Raw genomic sequence first — 20,597 nt, 5'->3', positions numbered from 1 at the left:
CCGCTGCTTGTTTCTAGGTCGCGCAGGGCGAGCTGGATGGGCGCCGACGGCGTAGCGCCTCCAACGAGCGCGGACCGTGTTGTGCGGCGAAGACCGCTTTGTTGTTGTTTTGCTCGCGCCGCCGAGCGTGGCTGGCCTGGCTAGATGTTTTTTTTTCCGCGACGGCGCGGACGAATATGGACGCCAGTGAACGGTAGCAGGCAGAGCAGGGCATTCCCCCCCTATTTTTCGGTCTGTGGAGGGGGAATGGATGCCCTAATAGTTACGTTTCCGCCGATTCCCGTCGCGTACGGCCCCGAGGTTCCCGCTGGTCCGACAGCGGTCGCTCGCCTCGCCAGGCCCGACGCCAGCCGCAGTCGTCGGCTGGGTCGCCGCGTCTGCTGCGCCGCAATTGGTCGGCCCGGCGCCGTGGCGACCAATGGGGCGTCGCTATCGCAGACGACGCCAGGGGCCGCCGCTGTTGCTGTGCGCGCCTGTGGCCCGTGCGTTCTCCCTCGGCGGCGGCGGCCGCGCGCTTTCCTTCGTCGGCGTCGAGCGCAGAAAAGAGCCAGCGCCGACGGGGGAGAGGGAGGGAAGAGAGGCGAAGGAAGAGCAGCAAACGAGGGGAGACGAGGAGGGGCGCTTTTTGCGAGTGGCGAAACTTTATGTTGGTTTCCTCCGAAAGGACAGCGCTGGCGGCGGTGGATTGAGGCGTCCACGATGGGGATGGTTCCGTGAAAACGAGCGTGCTGCTGTGCCCTTCGGTAAACCGTTTCTTTGGATTACTACGCTACTACTCGCTGGGCGACGAAGCTCCGCGTCTTCCGTCTCGGCGCCGCGTGTGTGCTTGTGTGCTGGAGCGGTGGTGCTCCCCGCGCGCGAGTGTGTGTGCGTGTGGTGTGTGCCCCGAGTGTTGTTGGCCCGGGCTGAATGGTGCCCCGTTGTATCCATGGTGGTGGCCCGCAGTGACGGCGCAGCGGCAGCGGGGATGGACACGCCGGACGACCCCGTCCTGCTCGCCAAGCAGTCCGACTGGAACAAGGCCAGCCAGCTCTTCCACCTGGACAGCATCCGCGTCAAGCGTGAGTACCCTAGGCCGCCGCCAGATTGTACGCGGCCGCCGCGAGCCCCAGTCTTTTCCTCCCTCCTTCCGCGCGGCGGCGACTCTTCCCCATCCTCCTCCCTCAGTCTGAGCACCCCTCCTCTCTGTTTGCATGGCTCGTCGGGCGTCGTCGCCGCCGCCGCTCGCTTTGCTTGCGTGCTCCGCCGAGCGCTGGCGCCACCTGCGTGAGCGTCTGCCTCATCCCGCCGCCCGACCATACCGTGCCCGCCTGGTGCCATGCTGTTGCGCGATCATGATCACCGAGGCCGTGACGGCGGCACTCATTCATGCGTCGGCAGCATGTTCAACGACCCTTGGCATAGCGAACACTTACATGGGTCTTCTGGAGGCCCCCCCTCCCTCCCTCCGCGGGCGAAAGGGCTTCTGCCTCGGTTGTCCGCGCAGTCGTCGCGCCTGCCTCTGGCATGCAAGCGTGCGTGCCGTGTAAGTACTTACACACACACACACACACACACACTCAAGCAGACACTTCAAGTGCCCATACCTACGCCGAGGAGACGTGCGGGACGACATGCGCGATGCTAAGAAGCCGTACAGGCGTGACGCGTGTGGAACGGCGGGGCAGTCTGTTGCGTGCGCCCCCCTCCTCTGCCCGTTGTTTCTTCTATTTTAGTTAATTCTCCAACAGGCAGCCAGCGGTTGCGCGTGACCGCTGGACAGGACGGGGTGGGGCAGAGGGGGATGCTCCGATTTGCGCCAGCCGTCGGCGGCGCCGACCGCGCGCTGCTCTTGTGCAACGCGGCTGGCTCCCAGATAAGGGGAGCCGGCACTCGCAACAATGTCGCGGGGGTGGAGGGTGCCACCGCTGCTGCTGCTACCGGGCGGCGGCTCCCCCCGCCTATTTTACGAGCGAGCCGACCTCGGGGGCGAGCGCCGCCGCGCCGCCGGGCCTTATCGGCGCCGAGACGGCCTTGGCCAACGGCGAAAGCGCGCTTGTGCAAAGGGCGGCCGCTTCGGGGCTCTGCTCCCCGGCCCACGCCCCTGTCTCCAAGTCCGGAGCTGGCTTGGCCGCGTCGCGCGTGCACCCGGAAAACATCCCGGCGAGCCTTTGAATTCGGCCGGTGCAGCCAGGACTCGCCAAACGCGTGAGACCTACTTGGTCTACATCTGGGTCGCAGATAAATGGCAGTTATTAGCCCCAGCCGCTTCCAGCACTGTTTGTGGCATCCGCGATCGCAGTAACCGAATATTCGCTCAGGCTACGACCCACTAGCGGTTCGAGTCCAGCCTATCGTCAACCTCTAGCAGATGTTTTGACCCGGTGCCAAGGTTTTCGTATGAGTTGTAATTTCTGCGAGGAAGCTTTAGCCTAGAGAAGCCCGCGGAATGACAAGGACGTAGTCTTCCGTTTGGTCGCATCGGTTCCGTTTTCTGCGCGGCTGTTAAATCGGCGGTGTTTGTTTCGATTTGTCTACGGCTGCGCCGGGTTTTCTGAGTGACTCACGCGCTGCTCACTATAATATAATAATAATTTATTTCCCATGAAAAGAATTACATGGTGGGGTTCTGGATAAAAAGTTGCGCGCAGGCAACTTGACCAGCCCAAAAACCCATCAAAGGCAACAGAGGGCGTCGGGCGCTCACATGTGAGTAAATAAATCGGAAGGTGTCAAAAAATTTTTCAAAAAATGTGTATACGAGACAGGTAGTAATACACTTTAACAATTAGAAAAATAAGTAGTCTGCATTAACAAGGTGATATTGAATTTATACATGAGCATTATAGATTGCATAAAGAAAGTCTTATTATACGAAAACAGGGGGAAAAAAATAGCACTATATTCAGTGCAGCATAGACTAAAGTAAATAAAGGGGGGAAAGGTCATACAGTATTGTATATGAAACAAACTCATTAAACAACAAGGATTAACAAGGATTAGTTTGACTGAAAGTAGCTGTATAGGTTATGCTCCTTACGATGTTGTTAGTAATCGAACATGACCGTATGGCGGTTTCCGCCATGCACGGGAAAAACGAAGACAAGAGTTCTTACTGGCTGGTTGGTCGAGGCCTCGGCTGTCCTTTCTGAAAATCAGCGCGCGACCGGCCGTTGCCCTCATCGTCGATGCCCCGTAAGCTTAAGTTAGTCGCAAATCTATCCAGCACGTGAAAGCAGCACGTCTAATAGTTTTCTAGGTCAAATCGGTACTCGATAAAGTCGTTGTGTTGTAAGTATATACCAATGCACAATATACAGAAGGAAAATAAAGAATGATTACTGTACACTTTTAGTACTTTGCCAATAAACGAAGTACGACCTGTTTGTTATCAAATCCCACTCAGCCTCATCACCCTCGCCGAATCGAGAGAATCGAGGAGCTAGAAAAGTGCAGGAAATGTGTGTGGCGCTATTGCATCGCTATAGCAACAGCTGCAGGCGCAATGTCGAAAGGCGTTACCCTTTTTACACGTCGTCGTCTCTGCCACCTCTTTGATGCGCAAGCAACAAAGCGTCGCAAAGAGCGTCGCAAACAACAAGACGTTAGGCGCATCCCTCGCGGACCATGCACCATTTGCACAAAGTCGTGGTTGCCCCCCCCCCCCCCCCCCCCTTCCCCCCTGCGTTGGGATGGACGCCAAATTCGATGTCTTTTTGGAGCGAGTGAGACGGCGCCTTCTGTGCGAACAGTTTTGTGCTTGTTTTGGCGGCCGAAGGAACGGTTCCCGATTATAAAACCCGAAGAGGCAACACTGCCCCACACGTTGTATAACTAACGTATGCATATAATTTCGATTTTGTTGACATTCGTTCGGCTCGGCGTGGATCAACTTAAAGGGCATCAATTAACTTCGCCAATTCCAAGTTTAAACTTTTCGAAGGATTTGGTTTAAGCTGGTTTATTTGACACCTGCGCGTACAAATTTAAAATAGTGCAAAATAAAAACTATATGTACCAACAATGGAGCAGCGTGCTCAAACCTGCTTGTTCGGTCCTGTGGGACTGTGTGGACTGTGGGTATGAAACTAAACAAAGCAGTTGCGGTTCTGCAGAGAAAGAAACACTCTGCACACTTGAGGGATTACTCTCGAGATTTGTCATCGCAACCAGGATTTCAGCGTATATTTTATGTGATTCAAGCTTCACGTGGTCTAGGAACACGTTTTGAATATGTGATGTCATCAATGGGCAGTGGAATCCAACGTCATCACTGGTGACGCTCGGAAACGCGATAGGGAAAAAAAAAAAAAAAAAGCCGCTCATTTTCAGTTCGCAAAATTCGATGTCTTTTTGGAGCGAGTATTTAACGTGAGACGGCCCCTTCTATGCGAACAGTTTTGTGCTTGTTTTGGCGGCCGAAGGAACGGTTCCCGTTTATAAAACCCTCATACCCTTGTAGACCCCTCATACGAGGGGTCTACAAGCAAGCACTTGGCCTCCCGCATTACACCAGTACTGAACTCTTCAACCAACTAGGAGTTCACAACAACGCTCTCAGCTTGAACGGCTCACCCTTACTGAAACGGGACGCTTTATTCTATCTACGCTTGGCTTTACTTACCATCAGCAACAGGGCCCCAAACAATCGATCCCGATTGACATCCGTAGCTGGATCCACAAAGACCCTATTCCTAGAAATATGCACTCTGAATATAACAGGGCCCCGCGCCAAGCTCGGGCCGGAGCAATCATAAAAGCCCTTGCTCATGTACCTGGCGTTACATTTGTTGATGCAGCCCAATATTCCCATGGCACACGATTTGTGGCCGTCGCCACACGCGACGGAGTCCTACACCACGCCTCCAGCGTCACTACCCCCACTGCCGAAACGGCTGAAGTGGCCATTGCCCTGGCCACTCTAGATCCCACCTGTCACACCATCGTGTGTGACTCTCGCTCAGCCGTCGCTAACTTCAACAAAGGCCGTATTTCTCCTCAAGCTTTTCGTATACTCCGCCAGGCACCACACTCTAAAGAAAGCATGATCTCCCTGACATGGATCCCGGCCCACGCGGGCACTGTCCACCCACACCTCCCCAACCTCAACGAGGTCACCCACTCCATTGCGCGAGGACTAGTCAACCGCGCCGGAGACACTGGAGACGAGTTGGACACCAGGGACAATCTGACTACTTATAACGATCTCGTTAAGGCATTTTACCTTAGTCGCCGAACCTTCCCCCCATCTCACACCAAGTTCAGCCGGGCGCAGGCTACCACCCTGCGTCTGCTACAAACAAATACGTACCCTTCACCCGCCCGCCTCCACCTTATATTCCCTGAAGTTTACAATACCCCCAACTGCCGGTGCTCTGGCACTCACCCGGCTACGCTTCCGCATATGCTATGGGAGTGCCCAGCACAGTATACACACACAGTATACACACATTAACACCACGACCCTCTCGTCGAGGTTGCGTGAGGCTCTGCGGAGCTCCGCCCTCGACGACCAAACCTGGGCGACGACCCAGCACGCCCGTGAGGCGGCGGCGAGGCAAGCCCTCGACGTCCCCTCATGGGAGGCTTAGGCCCGGCCATCCTAAAGTGCTGGTTCCACAATAAAAGTTTATTCCTCCTCCTCCTTCAGTTCGCAACTTTGTAACATTCACCAGCCAAGCTTCTCCAAAATAATTTCCCATAGAAACAAATGTCAATAAAATTACGTTTTTTTTTTTTTTCTCGACTTGGGGCGCGCACTTTCTGCCGGCCGCCTGTCATGTGTAGATCTCGGCGTGGTCACCACTGTCTTCACTCTCAATCTCGGCATCATCACAGCCTTTGGCAGTGTCGACAGAAGTTTCATATTCTTTCGGATCCGGCCATCTGATCGACATCGCTTTCTTGCAAAAGCGCCTGACTCTCTTCGTCAGTCAATATTTCGTTGTAAGCAATGATGTAGTGATTAAGACCACACATCCCGATCGGAGACATCAAAGTTAACGTCTCCTGAGCTTACAGTTACAGCCTATAGCTTCTGCATTTAAGTTATACACGTCTGATATTCGAATTTTTGAAAAAGCTTGCGACACATAAAAAGCATTGCTGCAAAGCAGTCTGTTAAGAAAGAAGTGATTACTCACCGTGAGGTCGAAGACACGTGCTTTTGCTGTAGGAGGCCATCATTTGAATGCAACCGGTGTCGCTTTGGCTGGACGGGAAGCGCCAACTCGCGCACATTGGAAAAAGTAGAAAGTACACATCGGGCTAATTCCAATTTGGAAAAAGAAAAAGAAGCATCGTTTTAACAACTAACTATGCTTGCTGAAATCAGTGACCCTATTTGGGGCCGCAGGGACTGAGAAGGTTAACGAAGCTTTTCGGAGCAGGCTTCGACGTGGCTTCGCGGGATCAGTCTGGAAAATGGACGGCGCCGCGGCTACGAGGACTGAGATTAGCTTCACGCTTAAAGCCGAATTTTCACGCCTCCAAACTCCTCAGTTGAACGACTAAAAGTTGAGCAAGTTGCTATATAGGGATTGCGTGTCACTGAAAGGCAGCCGTGCAAACACCACTTAATTTGTTTGATTACGTTTTACGTGCCATAACCGCGATCTGATAATGAGGCACGCCGCAACGGGGGATGACGACGACGACTCAGGATTAAATTTGACCACCTTGGGTTAAATTTAACGTGCATCCATGCACGGTATACACAGCCCCTCTTTCATTTCACAGGAAGAGGCGGTGTTTGGCATTGCATATATAAGCGATGTCCCATGAAACCTATTATAATAATAAAGAGGTCCGATGGCACGAGTGGGGAAAAAAAAAAAACCCTCTTGAGTGTATATATTTGCATAAACGGGAGAACACGGATCATTCGTTTGCGCCTTGCGCTGCAAGTAAATAAAGGATGACCCCTCAACTATATAGGCCCAACTTTTATACCTTAAATGAGAAAAAACTAGGATAACATCTGCTGCAGGCATTGGGTAACACTGGCGGAACTGTTTCAAACTCCTGCGTGTGCCATTTACAGAAGCGCACAAGCCGTGCTATATATACGTACGATACGCAACGTCATCTGTTTAGTGGAAATCCACGCCTCATACATGCATTAACAAGCGAGCGGGACGCTCGTGTTATCTTTTCATTGACGCTAAATAGCCGATTAGCGCACGCCGGTCGTGTAGGTGAAGTCACTTGAATGTTCATTTATATCACAGAACGATTAGCGGCGGTCGGCGCGTGCGAGGTGTTATTGTGCAAGGTATACGGTCTTAGGACCTGCCTATATATACACTCTTAAAAATAAACTTAGTAAATAGCTAGTAAATACACGTTTTTACTAGGTTACTGTGTATTTTACTACCTTCTGACTAGTTCTGTACTAGCCAGTGGTTGTGACAGTCTTATGCGAAATTGAGATTAACTGTAGTGTTGTTCATTATGTTGGATTAACAGTTATATGCGACGTCGTATCACACATACGTACAGACAGTAGGCTTTAGACATTTGAGCACATAGCTTTGATTATTTAATCAAATACATAGGTGTTCACCGGTGCCACATGTGCTCCCTCAAACTTGGCCTATAAATACTGGTGAAGTTGCTCTTTTAGTAAGTGTTGCGTAGCACCTTGGTCGTTCTCTACATGTTTTCTTGCTTGTCGTTGCTTGTTGGACATATGTAGTACATTCTTACCTGGAGTCAGTGCGGCTTCATGTCCTTGGCAAACTTACATTACGTATATGTATATGCCACCAATTAATGCCTTAATGTATAGCAGTGGGACGCCGTTCCTTTCATGTATATTTATTATTTTACTTTTTTATGCTTTTACAATACCATCGACTTCATAGGACAATGCAAGCGGCACTTATAAATCGAATAGGTCCCATTGTATTGTTGGTAATTATATTTCAGTTGTGTTAGTAACTGCACTACCGAGGTAGTATTTAGTGACTACAAAGTTAGTGCTTTTTGCTAGCTTCAGCAGGTAGTGAAAAGTACTAAACATCATTTTACTACCTGCACTTACTAAGAAGGTAGTGCTTTTTGGGACTATAGTAACGTGTTAGTATTTACTTAGTAATATGACGACCTTTTTTTAAGAGTGTAGTGTTCGGTCGTCACACCTCTGACGACTAAATACCTGTAGGTTTTATAATTGTATCTTGCACCGGGTCTTTTAAAAATATTTTTGTTTCGCTGAACGGCTTGGCTAACGTTAGCTGCGTGGGACATTGCACCGTCTTTTAAAAATATTTTTGTTTCGTTGAACGGCTTGGCTAACGTTAGCTGCGTGGGACATCCTATATACGTATAGGAGACTGCTACACAGAGTGTGAATGCGTTCGAAGGTTTTGAACTCTATCCCGTGCCAAAAGTGCGTATACCGTCTCGAGAACATATTTGGGAGCGCTCGACCGAGATCTGCGTCAGCCAGCCGGCCGTCGGTGGCAAGCTTGTCGGATAACGAACAAGAGGTTTCTCGTACGTAACCGTCTGCTACGAACTGCTTTCCAAGGTCCGCGGGGTGTCTTCACTTTCAGCACAGAGCCATCAGTATGTGTGTTTCCACCAAATGGTTCCTTTCCTTATCGTTCTTTATTTACGGTTTTTAGCTTTTATTCCACTTTTTCACCCTCTCATTTTTTTCCCCACCTCCTCGATCTCCCGGAGTTTACTGCTAATCTGTTGGGATTGGCGCACCTTGATGTGTTGCGCGCTTCCGAAACTCACTCGCTCACTTTTTGTAAGTCAGCGCTCTGCCAGTGTCGTCTTGCTCGAGCCTTCACGAACAAGGCTCGTTAGTCTCGGTTGTCTTTCGGCGCTTGAAATAAGAATAAATATTAAAAAAAAATGAAAGAAAGCATTTAATCAGAACGCGACGCTCTTGGCGTATGTAACAGAAATATTTATTGTACACGGCAAGACTAGCTGCGTAAATAAATGAAACAAAGGAAAACACAGCAAGAACTTAAGGTGAACACTTTTATTGAGGCATGCAGATACGAAGGCTGACTTTATATATCGCTCATATTCTATCGCGAGTGAAGCGTGTGCTTTTGTTGGCAGCTTATAGCGAAATTCTGTAACGGAAAGCGACCGTGCACGGCAAAACGGAAGAAACATTGTCGCAGATCCGCTGAAGCTCTACGCGTTCCTCTCTCTCTCTCTCGTGGTCTTCCGTCACAACTGCGGTGGAAAGAAAACGAGAAAGAGAGGCCGGGGGCATCACAGAAAATGGTATGTAAAAATTGTTAGGAAAAACAAAAACAAACCGATGATAGGCAATGAAAGTAAAACGAACTAACGGGCGCGTGGAGTGCCGCGTCGGCGGTATACATGGACGCGCCGGCGTTGACGTCGCTGTCTGGCGTCAGACGCCGCAGGGAGTGCGTCTTTTCGCGCTGAAAAGGCAGTGGGAAAAAACCCGGCGTCCTCTCGGCTCAGTCTCTTCATCTTCCTCTCCCCCGGCCCTAGTTTTTTTTTTTTTTTTTTTTTTTTTTTTTTTTTTTCGCTTTCGGTTCGTCAAACAGTGCCCGTTTTCCCAATTCTCTACATGTCACCAACGGTGTATACATGTGACCGTAGACGTGTATGTAAGGACCTTTTGAACAACTGCTCGCGCCGCCGTCCTTTTGTCGTCATTGTGATCCTGCTGCTTATTTGTGTGTCTGACGCGACGAGCGACGTCTCGACGCGTGCCCGTGCGCTGGCCATGGCTCGGCGCGCCCGCCGTGTCCGCTGCGTTTAATTGGGAGCGCGCGCGGCAGCTGACCGACCGTGTATAAACGTGCCGCGACGTCACGCGTCCTTCGAGTAAGCGCCGTTTGTCTTGTGCGCTCGCGGCCTAATTGCGTGCAGTATATCACCGCGAGCGGGACCACGTGTGTCGACAGGTGGATCAGTGCGCGTTTCGGGATTATGTATCGATCGTTTTTTTCCATGCTGGTTCATCGCCCTGTAGAAACGATTCCGGCCGACGGCGTCCGATTCTGGCGAGTGTGCTTCGTGACCTATTAACGTGTTCGTCGTGTTGGTTCGTTCGATTGTTGTGCGCGCGAGGGCGTTTTCCTTGGTTGCTGTTATGTTTGCCTATTGGGTGTAGCTGCGCAAGCACACTTTTCGATCGTGTAACTGCTTTTAACGGTGAGTTCTTTTTTATTTGTTTATTTCTGTGCGTCTGCACTTGTTGAGAAGACTGACTGAGGCGAAGTTCACGCCTCTTCTTGCTCTCCTTCTTTAATATTAGTAATAACATTATTATTATTATTATTATTATTATTATTATTATTATTATTATTATTATTATTATTATTATTATTATTATTATTATTATTACACCATAGCCGCTAAGCCACTGTGGCGGGTCAGGGCTCCATTTCAGGTCGTCTTCAAGGTCGGCCGCACCTGTTGACAACGCGAGTGGTCGTGTAGCTTTTAGAGCTCCCATATCAGAGTTTCACTATATAATTAATTCACTTTGGGCAACACGTCTCGATTACGAAGTTGGAGTCAAGTAGTGCATAAATCATATCCGTTAAGAAAATACATAGAGAGAGAGGGAGCAAGAAAATTCTGTATTTATGACACCAATGTCGAGATATGTGTCTGGAAACACTGTGTCGAAAATGCATTGATGCATCAATTATAACACCTGTCAATTACCTCTCAGGGAAGGTAATTTGCGTGTACTGTCAGTATACACGCAAATTACTTTCCCGCACCACGCCACCACTTTCATCCGTATCTTGGGGTAATCGAAACTTGCATCACGGTTCGGTTATCCTAACCCACTAGTCATGCACGCCTTCCCTCGTGTAAGGTCGAAAAGAAAGAAAGAAAGAAAGAAAGAAAGAAAGAAAGAAAGAAAGAAAGAAAGAGAGAAAGTAAAGTAAAGTAAAAGTAAGCAGGAGGGCACGGTGGCTTCACATCGACAGTCATTAGCGCGCATTCCTGTCCAGCAGTTTGTCGAGCTTGCCGATATCGTAACTTTGTTCGGTTCCCCTTTCCCCGCGGCAGTGCATCTGTAAGAGGGCAAACGAAAGCACGACTGGTTTGATTAATGGCCGTTGGTATATACTTTGGCAACTAAGCGTGAAGGCGTGGTTCGCTTGGTCGCCTATACGTGGGCTGACCGCGCAGCCTCACTTTTAGCCCCCGACTGCGTCATATACCGCATTTATTCTAATCTATAGGCCGACAGTTTTAAACATGAGTTACGAAAACTGCTATATGTCGGCTTGGATTCGAGGATTTCGCCAACAGCGGTCGGAACGGGGAAAAAAGGCTCGCCGCTAACGCCAGCACCAAAAGACATACTGTATATCCATTATACTATCCGCTGTCGCAGCCGCCTATAGTACTTGCAGCTCACTGTAACCGTTCGCCCTTTTTTGACAACATTGAATACGTGTAGTGTGGGCACATTCAGCGGTTTTTCTTTTTCGGTCTTTTTCGCTTTCGGCATATGCTGCGCAACCGAGCACGCGCTTGACCGCACCCTCTTAGTACAGTGCGTAGCTGGCGGATGACATTCATTGGCAATATGTGTCACTTTTATTTTTCGACCTTTCATAAAGAAGTCTGCCAAGGATCGAGGCCGGCCTAGATCCGAGTGAATACGGTATATCTATCATGGTCGCGATGCGGCCCCTGTCGTGCGAGCGACCGTGTTTGGGTGCACGAGTCCGAGCGATATGTGTAGTATACACACTCCCGCCCGCAGCATCAGTACAGACTGCGGTCGAGCGCGGCACCTGTGCTATCAATATGCAGGTGACTCAACGCCTCCCACTGCCGTATATAGTGGGCCCTTTTAGCCCCCCCCTCTCCTTTCTCTATTCTTTATCTCGCTTCTGATTCGCTTATTTGGGTGGCTGTGCGTGTGCCCCGTATATGTCATCCGTGCTGGTGGCATTGTGTGTTTTGAGTGAAACGCGGGAAAAAGAACAGCAGCTGGCGCTCGGCGCGCCCGTTCGGTTCCCGATCCTCGCGGTGATGTGCCTTTCCTTAGAATTCCTCCACGTATGTGCTTGTGCATGCATATATGACCGTTTTAGATCGTCGGCGATTGATGTGGGTAAGTGGACGTTGCGGTCTTCGAAACGCGCGTGGTGGCTCCAAGCTCGTCCCTTTTCGCCGTGCATCTTTCTCTGCGTTTCTTGAAGGGCTGACTTTTTTTTTTTTCCCCTCTCTAGCCAGCTATCGTTGTTTCGCAGTAGAAAAGTTTGATAGGTCGTTACGCTATTTTGAGAGGTCGTATATGGGTAAGAGAGAGAGAAAAAGGTAAAGGTCATGCAAAATCTGTAGAATCACCGGTTGTGCAGCAGCGAATATGGTACATATATTCATACCATCCGGAGCCGATAAAATTCACAATTCTTTTCGTTTACAAGTGCTCTTTGCCATTGACCGATTGTCTTCGTTAATATTATGTCCAGCGTCAGGATTGGCTGGAATTTACTCTTACGACAATTCTATATCGTAAGGGCTTTTGAGTACGGGCTCGCGCGTGTGAAAGGCGTGGTCATTTAACTCGCGTGTGTACTACGTGCAGCGTGGTTCGGTATATATATATATATATATATATATATATATATATATATATATATATATATATATATATATATATATATATATATATATAGCGGCGAAGAAACGTCCCACGTGCGCGGGCGCCGGCCGACGCCACGTGCTGAAGTGTACGGCGTATAAAAGCGAGTATACATTAATAGCAGCAGCCGAAAGCACGAAGCGGGCTGACCTCTGTCCGCCCCTTGGAACGCACGATTCTGCTATCTCTTCGTAAGTGTGTGAATTGATGAATTAAGTTAAATTGCTATCTCCTCATAAGTGTGTAAATTGATGAATTAAGTTAAATTGTGCGGTTTAACGTCCTAAAACTGCTCAGTGGGTTATGACGCCGTAATCGATCGAGGGACCCGCGGAATAATTATTACCGCCTTACCTGACCTAAATAGTAGTTACACGAGCACTTTTGCGTTTCGCACCCGTCGAAATGCGGCCGCCGCGACAGAGCATCAGACCCACGATGAATTAACGAGACTAAGAAAAAAGTGGTGCGCCAATCACGCAAGCATCTATGTACGTTTCGTAATTAAGATGCATCTCTCAGTATTCCTGTTATTATTGTGGCTTTAAAAACTGCGCGCATTGACGTAATCGCTTTAGCACGTATTCGCGCGCGCATTTATCGTTTCATCCGCGGCATATATACAACGAAGCGCCAGCGCTTTGAGAGACGCGATTATGATGAACAAAGAAACTAACGCGCGCTGACGTCAGAGAGTTCTAAAGTATATATGGCCGAAAACAACTTTTCTTTAGTTTGAAAGCGGCCCAGGCTCGTATGCGTATACGTCAGAGTCGAATGTCATCGCATCAGCTGCTTTCGCGACTTATTTTATCGCAGTGGCCAGACATTAACTGACGTAGTTAGCCATGAATGTCAGATCGGTTGCGGCTTCTTTTCTGCGCCAGGGCATCGAGTGACGTCGTAGGCGGACTATAGAAGTCGGGTCGATGCCCTCGACAAACACTGATGTCGCTTAGAGCATCGTCTGCTATATAAGCTGCTCTATTTTCTATAAGGTGCTCTCTGTTTTCCCCCTCTTTTTTTTCCCCTCATATCGTTAACTTTCGTTTCATGCTTACTAAGAGATCGTCTGTCGGGCGCAGCGAACGTGCATTTTCTCTTTAACGAAGGCGCCGGGATTGTACGTCGCACGCAAGAAGTCTGAACTGCAGCATCCAAACCCGCGCGCTCTGAAAATTGTGAAGGAACGGCGTGTCGCGGACGTCGCTGGAGCATTGTCAGAGGGAGCATAATTGTAATTAATTGTACGTATTCGCATTTGTATTCCGTACGTATTTGTATGTGTAATTGTATTGATCAGGAGTATTTGCATGATTGCATGTCTATATACAGAGGAAAAATTGTGTAAAAGCGTATCTGCCAAAAGTTTATCAAGTTTCCCGTAAACTTCGCGAATTTGGGCTTGTTCTACAATTTTACGAACGTTTCGAAAATAAATTCTGTTCGCGAAAAGGGTTCGCTGGTCGGTTTCCGACCATATACTCTGTGTAGCATTTTTTGATGCTGTATAGGGGCATCGCGGAGGAATGCTGTTTCGAGCACGTTCACGAAACCGGCGAAATTAGCAACGGCAAAATCGCTGCGACGTTTTAAAGACTTCTGTCGTTTCTCAGTTTGTGCATGCTCCATGTTTGCTGCAGCTTGCGGGCTGCGGGATTTTTACGAATTTTTAGACCCACGGTTTGGCAGCGGCGCGTATGTGGCGTTACGTTCGACGCGTGTGTCGCAATAGGAGGCCAATCATATATACCGTGTTTCCCAGCTAACGTTGGTCAAGCGGTTCAATGAAAATAACGATTAAAAAAAAAAAAAAACACGATGCATGATACAGTTATGACCTATTGTCATAACTCGTCGTCATAGGTCTTAAAATCGTACAATGTACCTTGTTTCTTATTTTTTTTTTTCGAACAGCTTGGCTATAATGTTAACTGGGACACTCCGTGTAAATAAAACGGAGTGATAATTACAACGGGACGCCTAGCGAACGCCCATGCGTATAAGTTCAGGGTTTTCTATTGCCCGACAGGCATATGCGCCACGTACAAACCCTTTATTCGTCTCCGTTTGTATGCACTATTATATACCCTTAAAGTGACACTAAACCAAAACATTAAGCCGAGTTAAATCGATCGATTATTCTTCTAGAGGCCTGTCATCGTTTTCTGTGTGCCAATATATATGATTGTTGCTTGGAAAATTGCCACCGAATGTTCCGCAGCATGCTCCTCAATCTTAGTCGCCCGCGCCGAAGCGGAGTTGGCGTAATCCCCACGTGACCTCCCTCTCTGCCGCTCTGTCTGAATCACATTATCGTGGTGTGAATCAGCCAGTGCTGACGCCACATGAGGTGCCATAGTACAAAATAGATGGCGCCACTCGATTTTCCGACTTCGTCATTTTCACGCTTACAAAAGCTCTGTTAATTCTTTGCTACGAACAGAAGCGTAATCTTTCAATGTATATAGCTCGACATAATATTTTACTTTAGCGACCCTTACAGGCATAATGGATATGTACACCGACTCCCCAACTTTCAACCTTAATTGCTGCAGTGTGTGGGTTGTGACACTTCCTTTGGTGTAGCTCTATGGGAAGCAGAAGATAAAAATTCGTTTAAATGAAGACGCTGCTAGGCTTAACAGAATTGTGACACTGAGCGAGATGGCTTATACTCGTGGAATATAGGGCAGTGAAGGACCGTAGCTAAGTAGCGCGAAATGTCAGGCTGCCATAGCGGTCATGAATCATTAGACATCTATGGTGCAGCCTTCGAGGGCCTATAGCTGCGCGCTGCCAGATTCAATCGCCAGTCGCATTAAGAGGAAGCTTTAGCTCGGGCCCCAACTCCGACGCCGCCTGTTCGGGTACATGTAAAACGCAGAAACGCTTTGCTGACATAACCACTGTGCCGATTTTAATGAAATGTGTTGCATTTGGGAGAGAAAGTTGAAATATCTAGTAACTGCTGGAAGCGGATTTAAGGCCTGAAGATATTAAATTGAATTTTCAAGAATTGCTAAGTTTGTAAAATCTAGAAGCACGGCGTTTACAATTTCGTAGCTCTGCACCCAAGAAAAGATATCGCACTTCTGGAAACTGCATCCGTTAGAGCATCCAAAGCGGAAACATTTCTTGATCAATTTATATCTTAATTGAATTAGTTACGTTGTCTACAAGGGCTTTGCAAAAGTCCTGCCCATATATTAGTGGTCTATTTAAAAATCACGTATACTGCGCCAATTTTGTCCGCTTTAGATGTGCTATTATATTTATTTTACAGAATTGCCATATCGTTTTTCATTGCTGAGTTACAAAGTTGCAAACGTGATAGTTTCGTTTTTTGATAATTTGCAATTGTCAACAATTTTGTTAAAAATTTACGGCTTAAATCAAGAATTCGCTTACCAAAAGTCACTAGATTTTAACTTTTCCTTTTAAATGCAACGAACCCCATCAAATTTCGTGCACTGGTTGCGGAGAAAAACGATTTCTCGTTTTCCATGTATTTAGATAAGAACCCCGAGCTAAAGTCGCGCCGGTTGAGGACGGAGAAAGGTGTGCGAGTGCAGCTATGTCAGAGGAGGCGTCTACATAGGGTGTTTTTTTATTTTTTTGGCTGCACAATTTTTTTTAATTGCCTGTGGCAGATAAAATAGTTCTAACCCATGCGCCAAATTACTCGATGAGCCGTGGTTGCGCAGTGGCTATGGTGTTAGGTTGCTGAGCACGAGGTCGCGGGATCGAATCCCTGCCACGGCGGCCGCATTTCGATGGGGGCAGAATGCGAAAACGACCGTGTACTTAAATTTAGGTGCACTTTAAAGAACCCCAGGTGGTCTAAATTATTCCAGAGTCTTCCACCACGGCGTGCCTCGTAAACAGATCGTGGTTTTGGCACGTAAAACCCCATAATTTTTTTAAATTACTCGATGAGGCGACCATTACTTCTACGAGAAGTCAAAATGCCCCATCGAATGATTAATAACATAATTACGCTAATTATTTTGAATGAATTACCTTGCACATATTGCAATCTACGAATTGTAGCTAGTGAGTTTGCAAGGCGTATCATACGTATCGACTTGGAACGAATTCTGAGGATGGCATCGGAGATATGCACCGTCAAACCTGTGGTAAAAATGCACTGTTGTTCCAGGTACTTTTGAAAGAAAACCGGCTTCAGTTCGTAAATCGAAGTATGTGCCGTAATATAATTAATTACAAATTTAATAAGTTCAATTACGTTAATTACTCAATTAGGAATTTTGATTTCTAGTTTAAGTAATGGCCGTCTCATAGAGTAATTTGGCATAGGGGTCAAAATTGTGTTATCTGCCGCACTGCAGGCAACTGTATATATATATATTATGTAGCTAAAAAAAAGAAAGAAAATACACCTGGTATAAAACCTTTTCCGTGAACTATGCCGGAAATCTTTTGAGTGCCCCGTAGGTTTTTTTGTCACGCGTATGATGACGCCTTCGTAATTCGCGTGAAATAAAGTTGTTTGTCACTCGCATGCAGTCTTTCTCAGAATGCCGCGCGCGTTGAATCGCCTAGTCTTGAAATGTTAAACGTTTCGTTGGTCGCTCGCGAGTGACACTTGGTCGGCGGCACAAAGCTTCGCAAATACCGTTTCGCCACTGACCGCGCCGCCATCGCGGCTGTTCGTTCGTAAGTGTCTGAGCACCGTAAATTGATGTGCATTTTCTGCACGAGCAGTTTGTATATAGCGCAGGAACGCGTTTTGCGAATGTGGGCCCGCGTTTCCGAATTAACAAAGCCTTTCCGTTCGTATAAATGCTGTTTGTCAATTGGCCGACCGCCTTAGCTAATATGCCCGACGTGACGATTGGCTGGCATCTCCTTTTGCGAGCAGCTTTAGTTGAATATTTAATGCAAAACACTGTATCATTCCAAGCACTATGCAGTAGGTATATATAGGCAAGCATACAGTCTTGTCTCGCTTCGTTTCCTACCTCTAATAAAATTAAATTATACTTGGCCGCGCGATAGTGGAGTCGAAGCTCTGTCTTAAAGCGCAGTATAGTCCAGTACTCTGAGTACTTGGCCACGATAGTACGCATACCCGTACTATCGCATACCCACGATAGTAGCAGACTAGCTCATTGAGACGTTTGCCGTGTGCGTACCAGTTTTTCGTGTTCGTTCCTCGTGACCGCTCGCGCTTTGAGACGCTGTGTTAGATTGCACCGTTTTCGGGATTGGCGTATACACATGCCCATTACTTTCCCTGTATATAGCAGCTGACGCTGCGTAGGAACTGTGCGACGTTGTTGTACCGCATTCATGATCGACCGAAGTTGATCACGTTTTTAACATTTCGCCCGAGTACAAATGCCATCGTCGCTTTGGCATATATGCCACAAGGCACGCACGACTGTTTCAACGCTTAGTTGCAGATCGAGCCGCAATCCGTGTATACCTTGCTCGCTCCCGTTCGGTATCCATGCAGAACCCACCAATCAGTATGTCGTATAAGTTCGCGTCCAACGGACGCGGTGGGAATCGCGTTTCCTCGCATGTACGATCGTCATCACCGTCGCCTTGCCGCTGTCCTCACGAGCACGTGCGCTCGCGTCACACACGCAAAACTATACTCGATTTGCGCAAACGCATTGGCGCCCCTGTTAACAACGCTTAGCGGGATCCTGGCACAAAGCTGGATAAGCGAGCTCAGCTGTAGGTTACATGCACAGTGCTTCGCATAACATCGATTCCCAGACTGCGTGGGATCTGTGCAGCTCTTTATTTTTTTTTTTTTTATTTATTTATTTTATTATTATTATTTTTTTTTTTGTGAGCGCGTGTGGCGTGTTCCCTGAAGTGCTAGCAGGCGCGCGTGAGAACGTGAAAGTGCGCGAAGGGTCCATAGAGGTGTCGTTCCCGCCGGGGCGTGCCCGCGGAACACCGCCACGCACGGCTTCGCCGCGGATTATGAACTGCACATGGGCGACGACGCCGCGACCACACGTGGCCGCGACACGTGAATGCATCGGCGTGTGCGAGGCGCTCGGAACGAAGCGAAGGTCCGCGTAATCTCGCGAGCAGTCCGCTCGTCGGCGATAATACGCGCGCATGCACTGGTGAGCTATACACTCTCTTTTTTTTTCTTTTTTTTTCTTTTTTTTTGCGCGCGCGCCCTTGCCCGTTTTCGCAGAAGGACGCGGAGAAAATGTTTGCGCGAGGACGACGTGGCACGGAGCGATGCATGCAGTGCCGCCGTCGATGCGATCGAGGACCAACGAGCGCGTGACGTTTGTTGACGCTGTGCGAGACATTAAGAGCTGTGCGAACAGTGTCTTACGGAATTCTTTTCATCACCGCGAAGGTTATGAAACAAACAAGATAAGTAAATAAGCGAGACAGAATTCACAAAGACCTTGTCTCCAGATGCGTCATTGGGTGGTGCCTACTCCTTATAAGAACCTCTTTAGCTTTCGAAATCCAAGCAAGTCGTGGTCACTCGGGAAGATGGAGATTGTAATTGGTGGGCGATATGCGCCGCTGCCGAGGAAATCAGTTGTCGACAGCCCTGACGAATACTGGTCCCATTGTCACGACGTTGACTTCTGCAGGCCGAGGCTTTTCCCTTGTTCGGCCACTGTTGACCATTTGTCGACCTGGTAAACTTTACAGATACTAGCTGCGCGTACAAAAAGAAAAAAAAAAGAATATTGCAACATAGCAACTTGCAGCGACAATAGATCACTAAGCCTATGTTAGTATACAATTGCTTCGAGTGGCATACCAGGGGTGTCTGGGCAGGCGGAGCAGACGCAAGACCAACAATTGCTGTCTTGTTCGTTCACATCGTAAACGGGGCTAACAGCCGCGTTTATACGTGTATATAATTGCTTCCGATGACTCAAGTAGCTTATATACAGCTCCTACATTGTCTTGTTTATAGGTTTCCTATTGCGAAAGTATTTCAGCTTTCTATTTGCATTGCGATCACAGTCATCCATTTAGCCCAGAAGTTCGAACCTGAGTAGAATATTTCATTGCAGTGTTGCCCAAAAAGACAGATGCGGGGTTTTGAATTTATCAACAATGGGTAATAATTGGAATGTCTAAAAGCTGAAGCCAACGTTTCTATAAGGAGACGTTTCGCCAGGGCTGAGATTAGTCCCTTGTTGCACGCACCGCTGTGGATCGCTTCAGTGCCGCGGAGTGTAACTTTCAACATCCGGGGCTTCGTTTCACTCGCCATCTTTCGTTTGAAAATTGAGCATTTTATGTGTACGTTCTGGCCTTCGAGATTTCAATTCTTGCTCCGTGTAATTTTCTCGGAATTTTTCTCGGCATAGCCTTGTCATTCAAGCGCTATAGCTCACCGCGAAAGCGAAACGCAGAGTATAAATCTTGACGAAGTGCCACCATGGGTGTTCCTGTTGGTTCGGGACGAACCTTCCCGGTTATGCTGTACTGTCTTATTGGAACGCAACACACCGCTTGTCCCCAGCATCACGGGACCGCTCCGGGCATTGTTTCGTGGGCGCCACCACCACCAGCAGTTTCGCAGTTTCGTGCACAGTGACATCTAATAGTGCGGTCGTGACACGCGAAGCGCACCCATGCAACCATTAATTCGCATCGTACAAATCGACTGCAGTGCCGCGCAATTTGATTGTTACACAGATAGAAACCGACAAAGCTAGCAGCCCAATATGGCGGCACTCCGGCGCTGACTTCCGTAAAATCGCCCGTAGACGCCGGCTGGCTTGCGAGACATGTGAAGGCCGCAGGCAGCGGCTTAAAGAGGCGCATTGCAACTTGCGAGGCAATGCACCGCGTTACGTACGCCGTTCTGGTCTCTAGCAAGGCGGAACAGTTTACGCAGCAGTGCCCGGGCTTCGGAATTCGATTTCCAAACGTTAAACGTATACACACATACGGACTCGCGCGAATCGCCTCCGCTTCGGCCTCCAAGGTTTCGCAGCCGTTTCCCCTTCACATGCTC

The 20,597-nt window shown here is 48.5% G+C and overlaps 1 protein-coding gene across 4 annotated transcripts in view; it reads left to right on the top strand.

The window, feature by feature from the left end:
• LOC119456213 (serine/threonine-protein kinase minibrain) overlaps positions 1-20,597 on the top strand; it is a 106,432-nt gene that overhangs the window by 37,673 nt on the left and 48,162 nt on the right. The window contains exon 2 of one of the 4 annotated variants that reach the window (XM_037717851.2): positions 946-1,061. The exons of 1 other annotated variant lie outside the window; for it this stretch is intronic. In XM_037717851.2, the coding sequence (XP_037573779.1) occupies positions 968-1,061 (94 nt within the window). In that variant the 5' untranslated portion in view covers positions 946-967. Of the gene's footprint in view, positions 1-501; positions 1,062-20,597 lie in introns of those variants that run through there. 2 more of the 4 variants (XM_037717850.2, XM_037717848.2) reach the window with 2 other exon arrangements.

Source organism: Dermacentor silvarum, chromosome 6 (assembly GCF_013339745.2).
Source record: "Dermacentor silvarum isolate Dsil-2018 chromosome 6, BIME_Dsil_1.4, whole genome shotgun sequence".
In the NCBI taxonomy this organism is placed as follows: domain Eukaryota; kingdom Metazoa; phylum Arthropoda; class Arachnida; order Ixodida; family Ixodidae; genus Dermacentor; species Dermacentor silvarum.
This window is presented reverse-complemented; position numbering and strand designations above follow the sequence as displayed.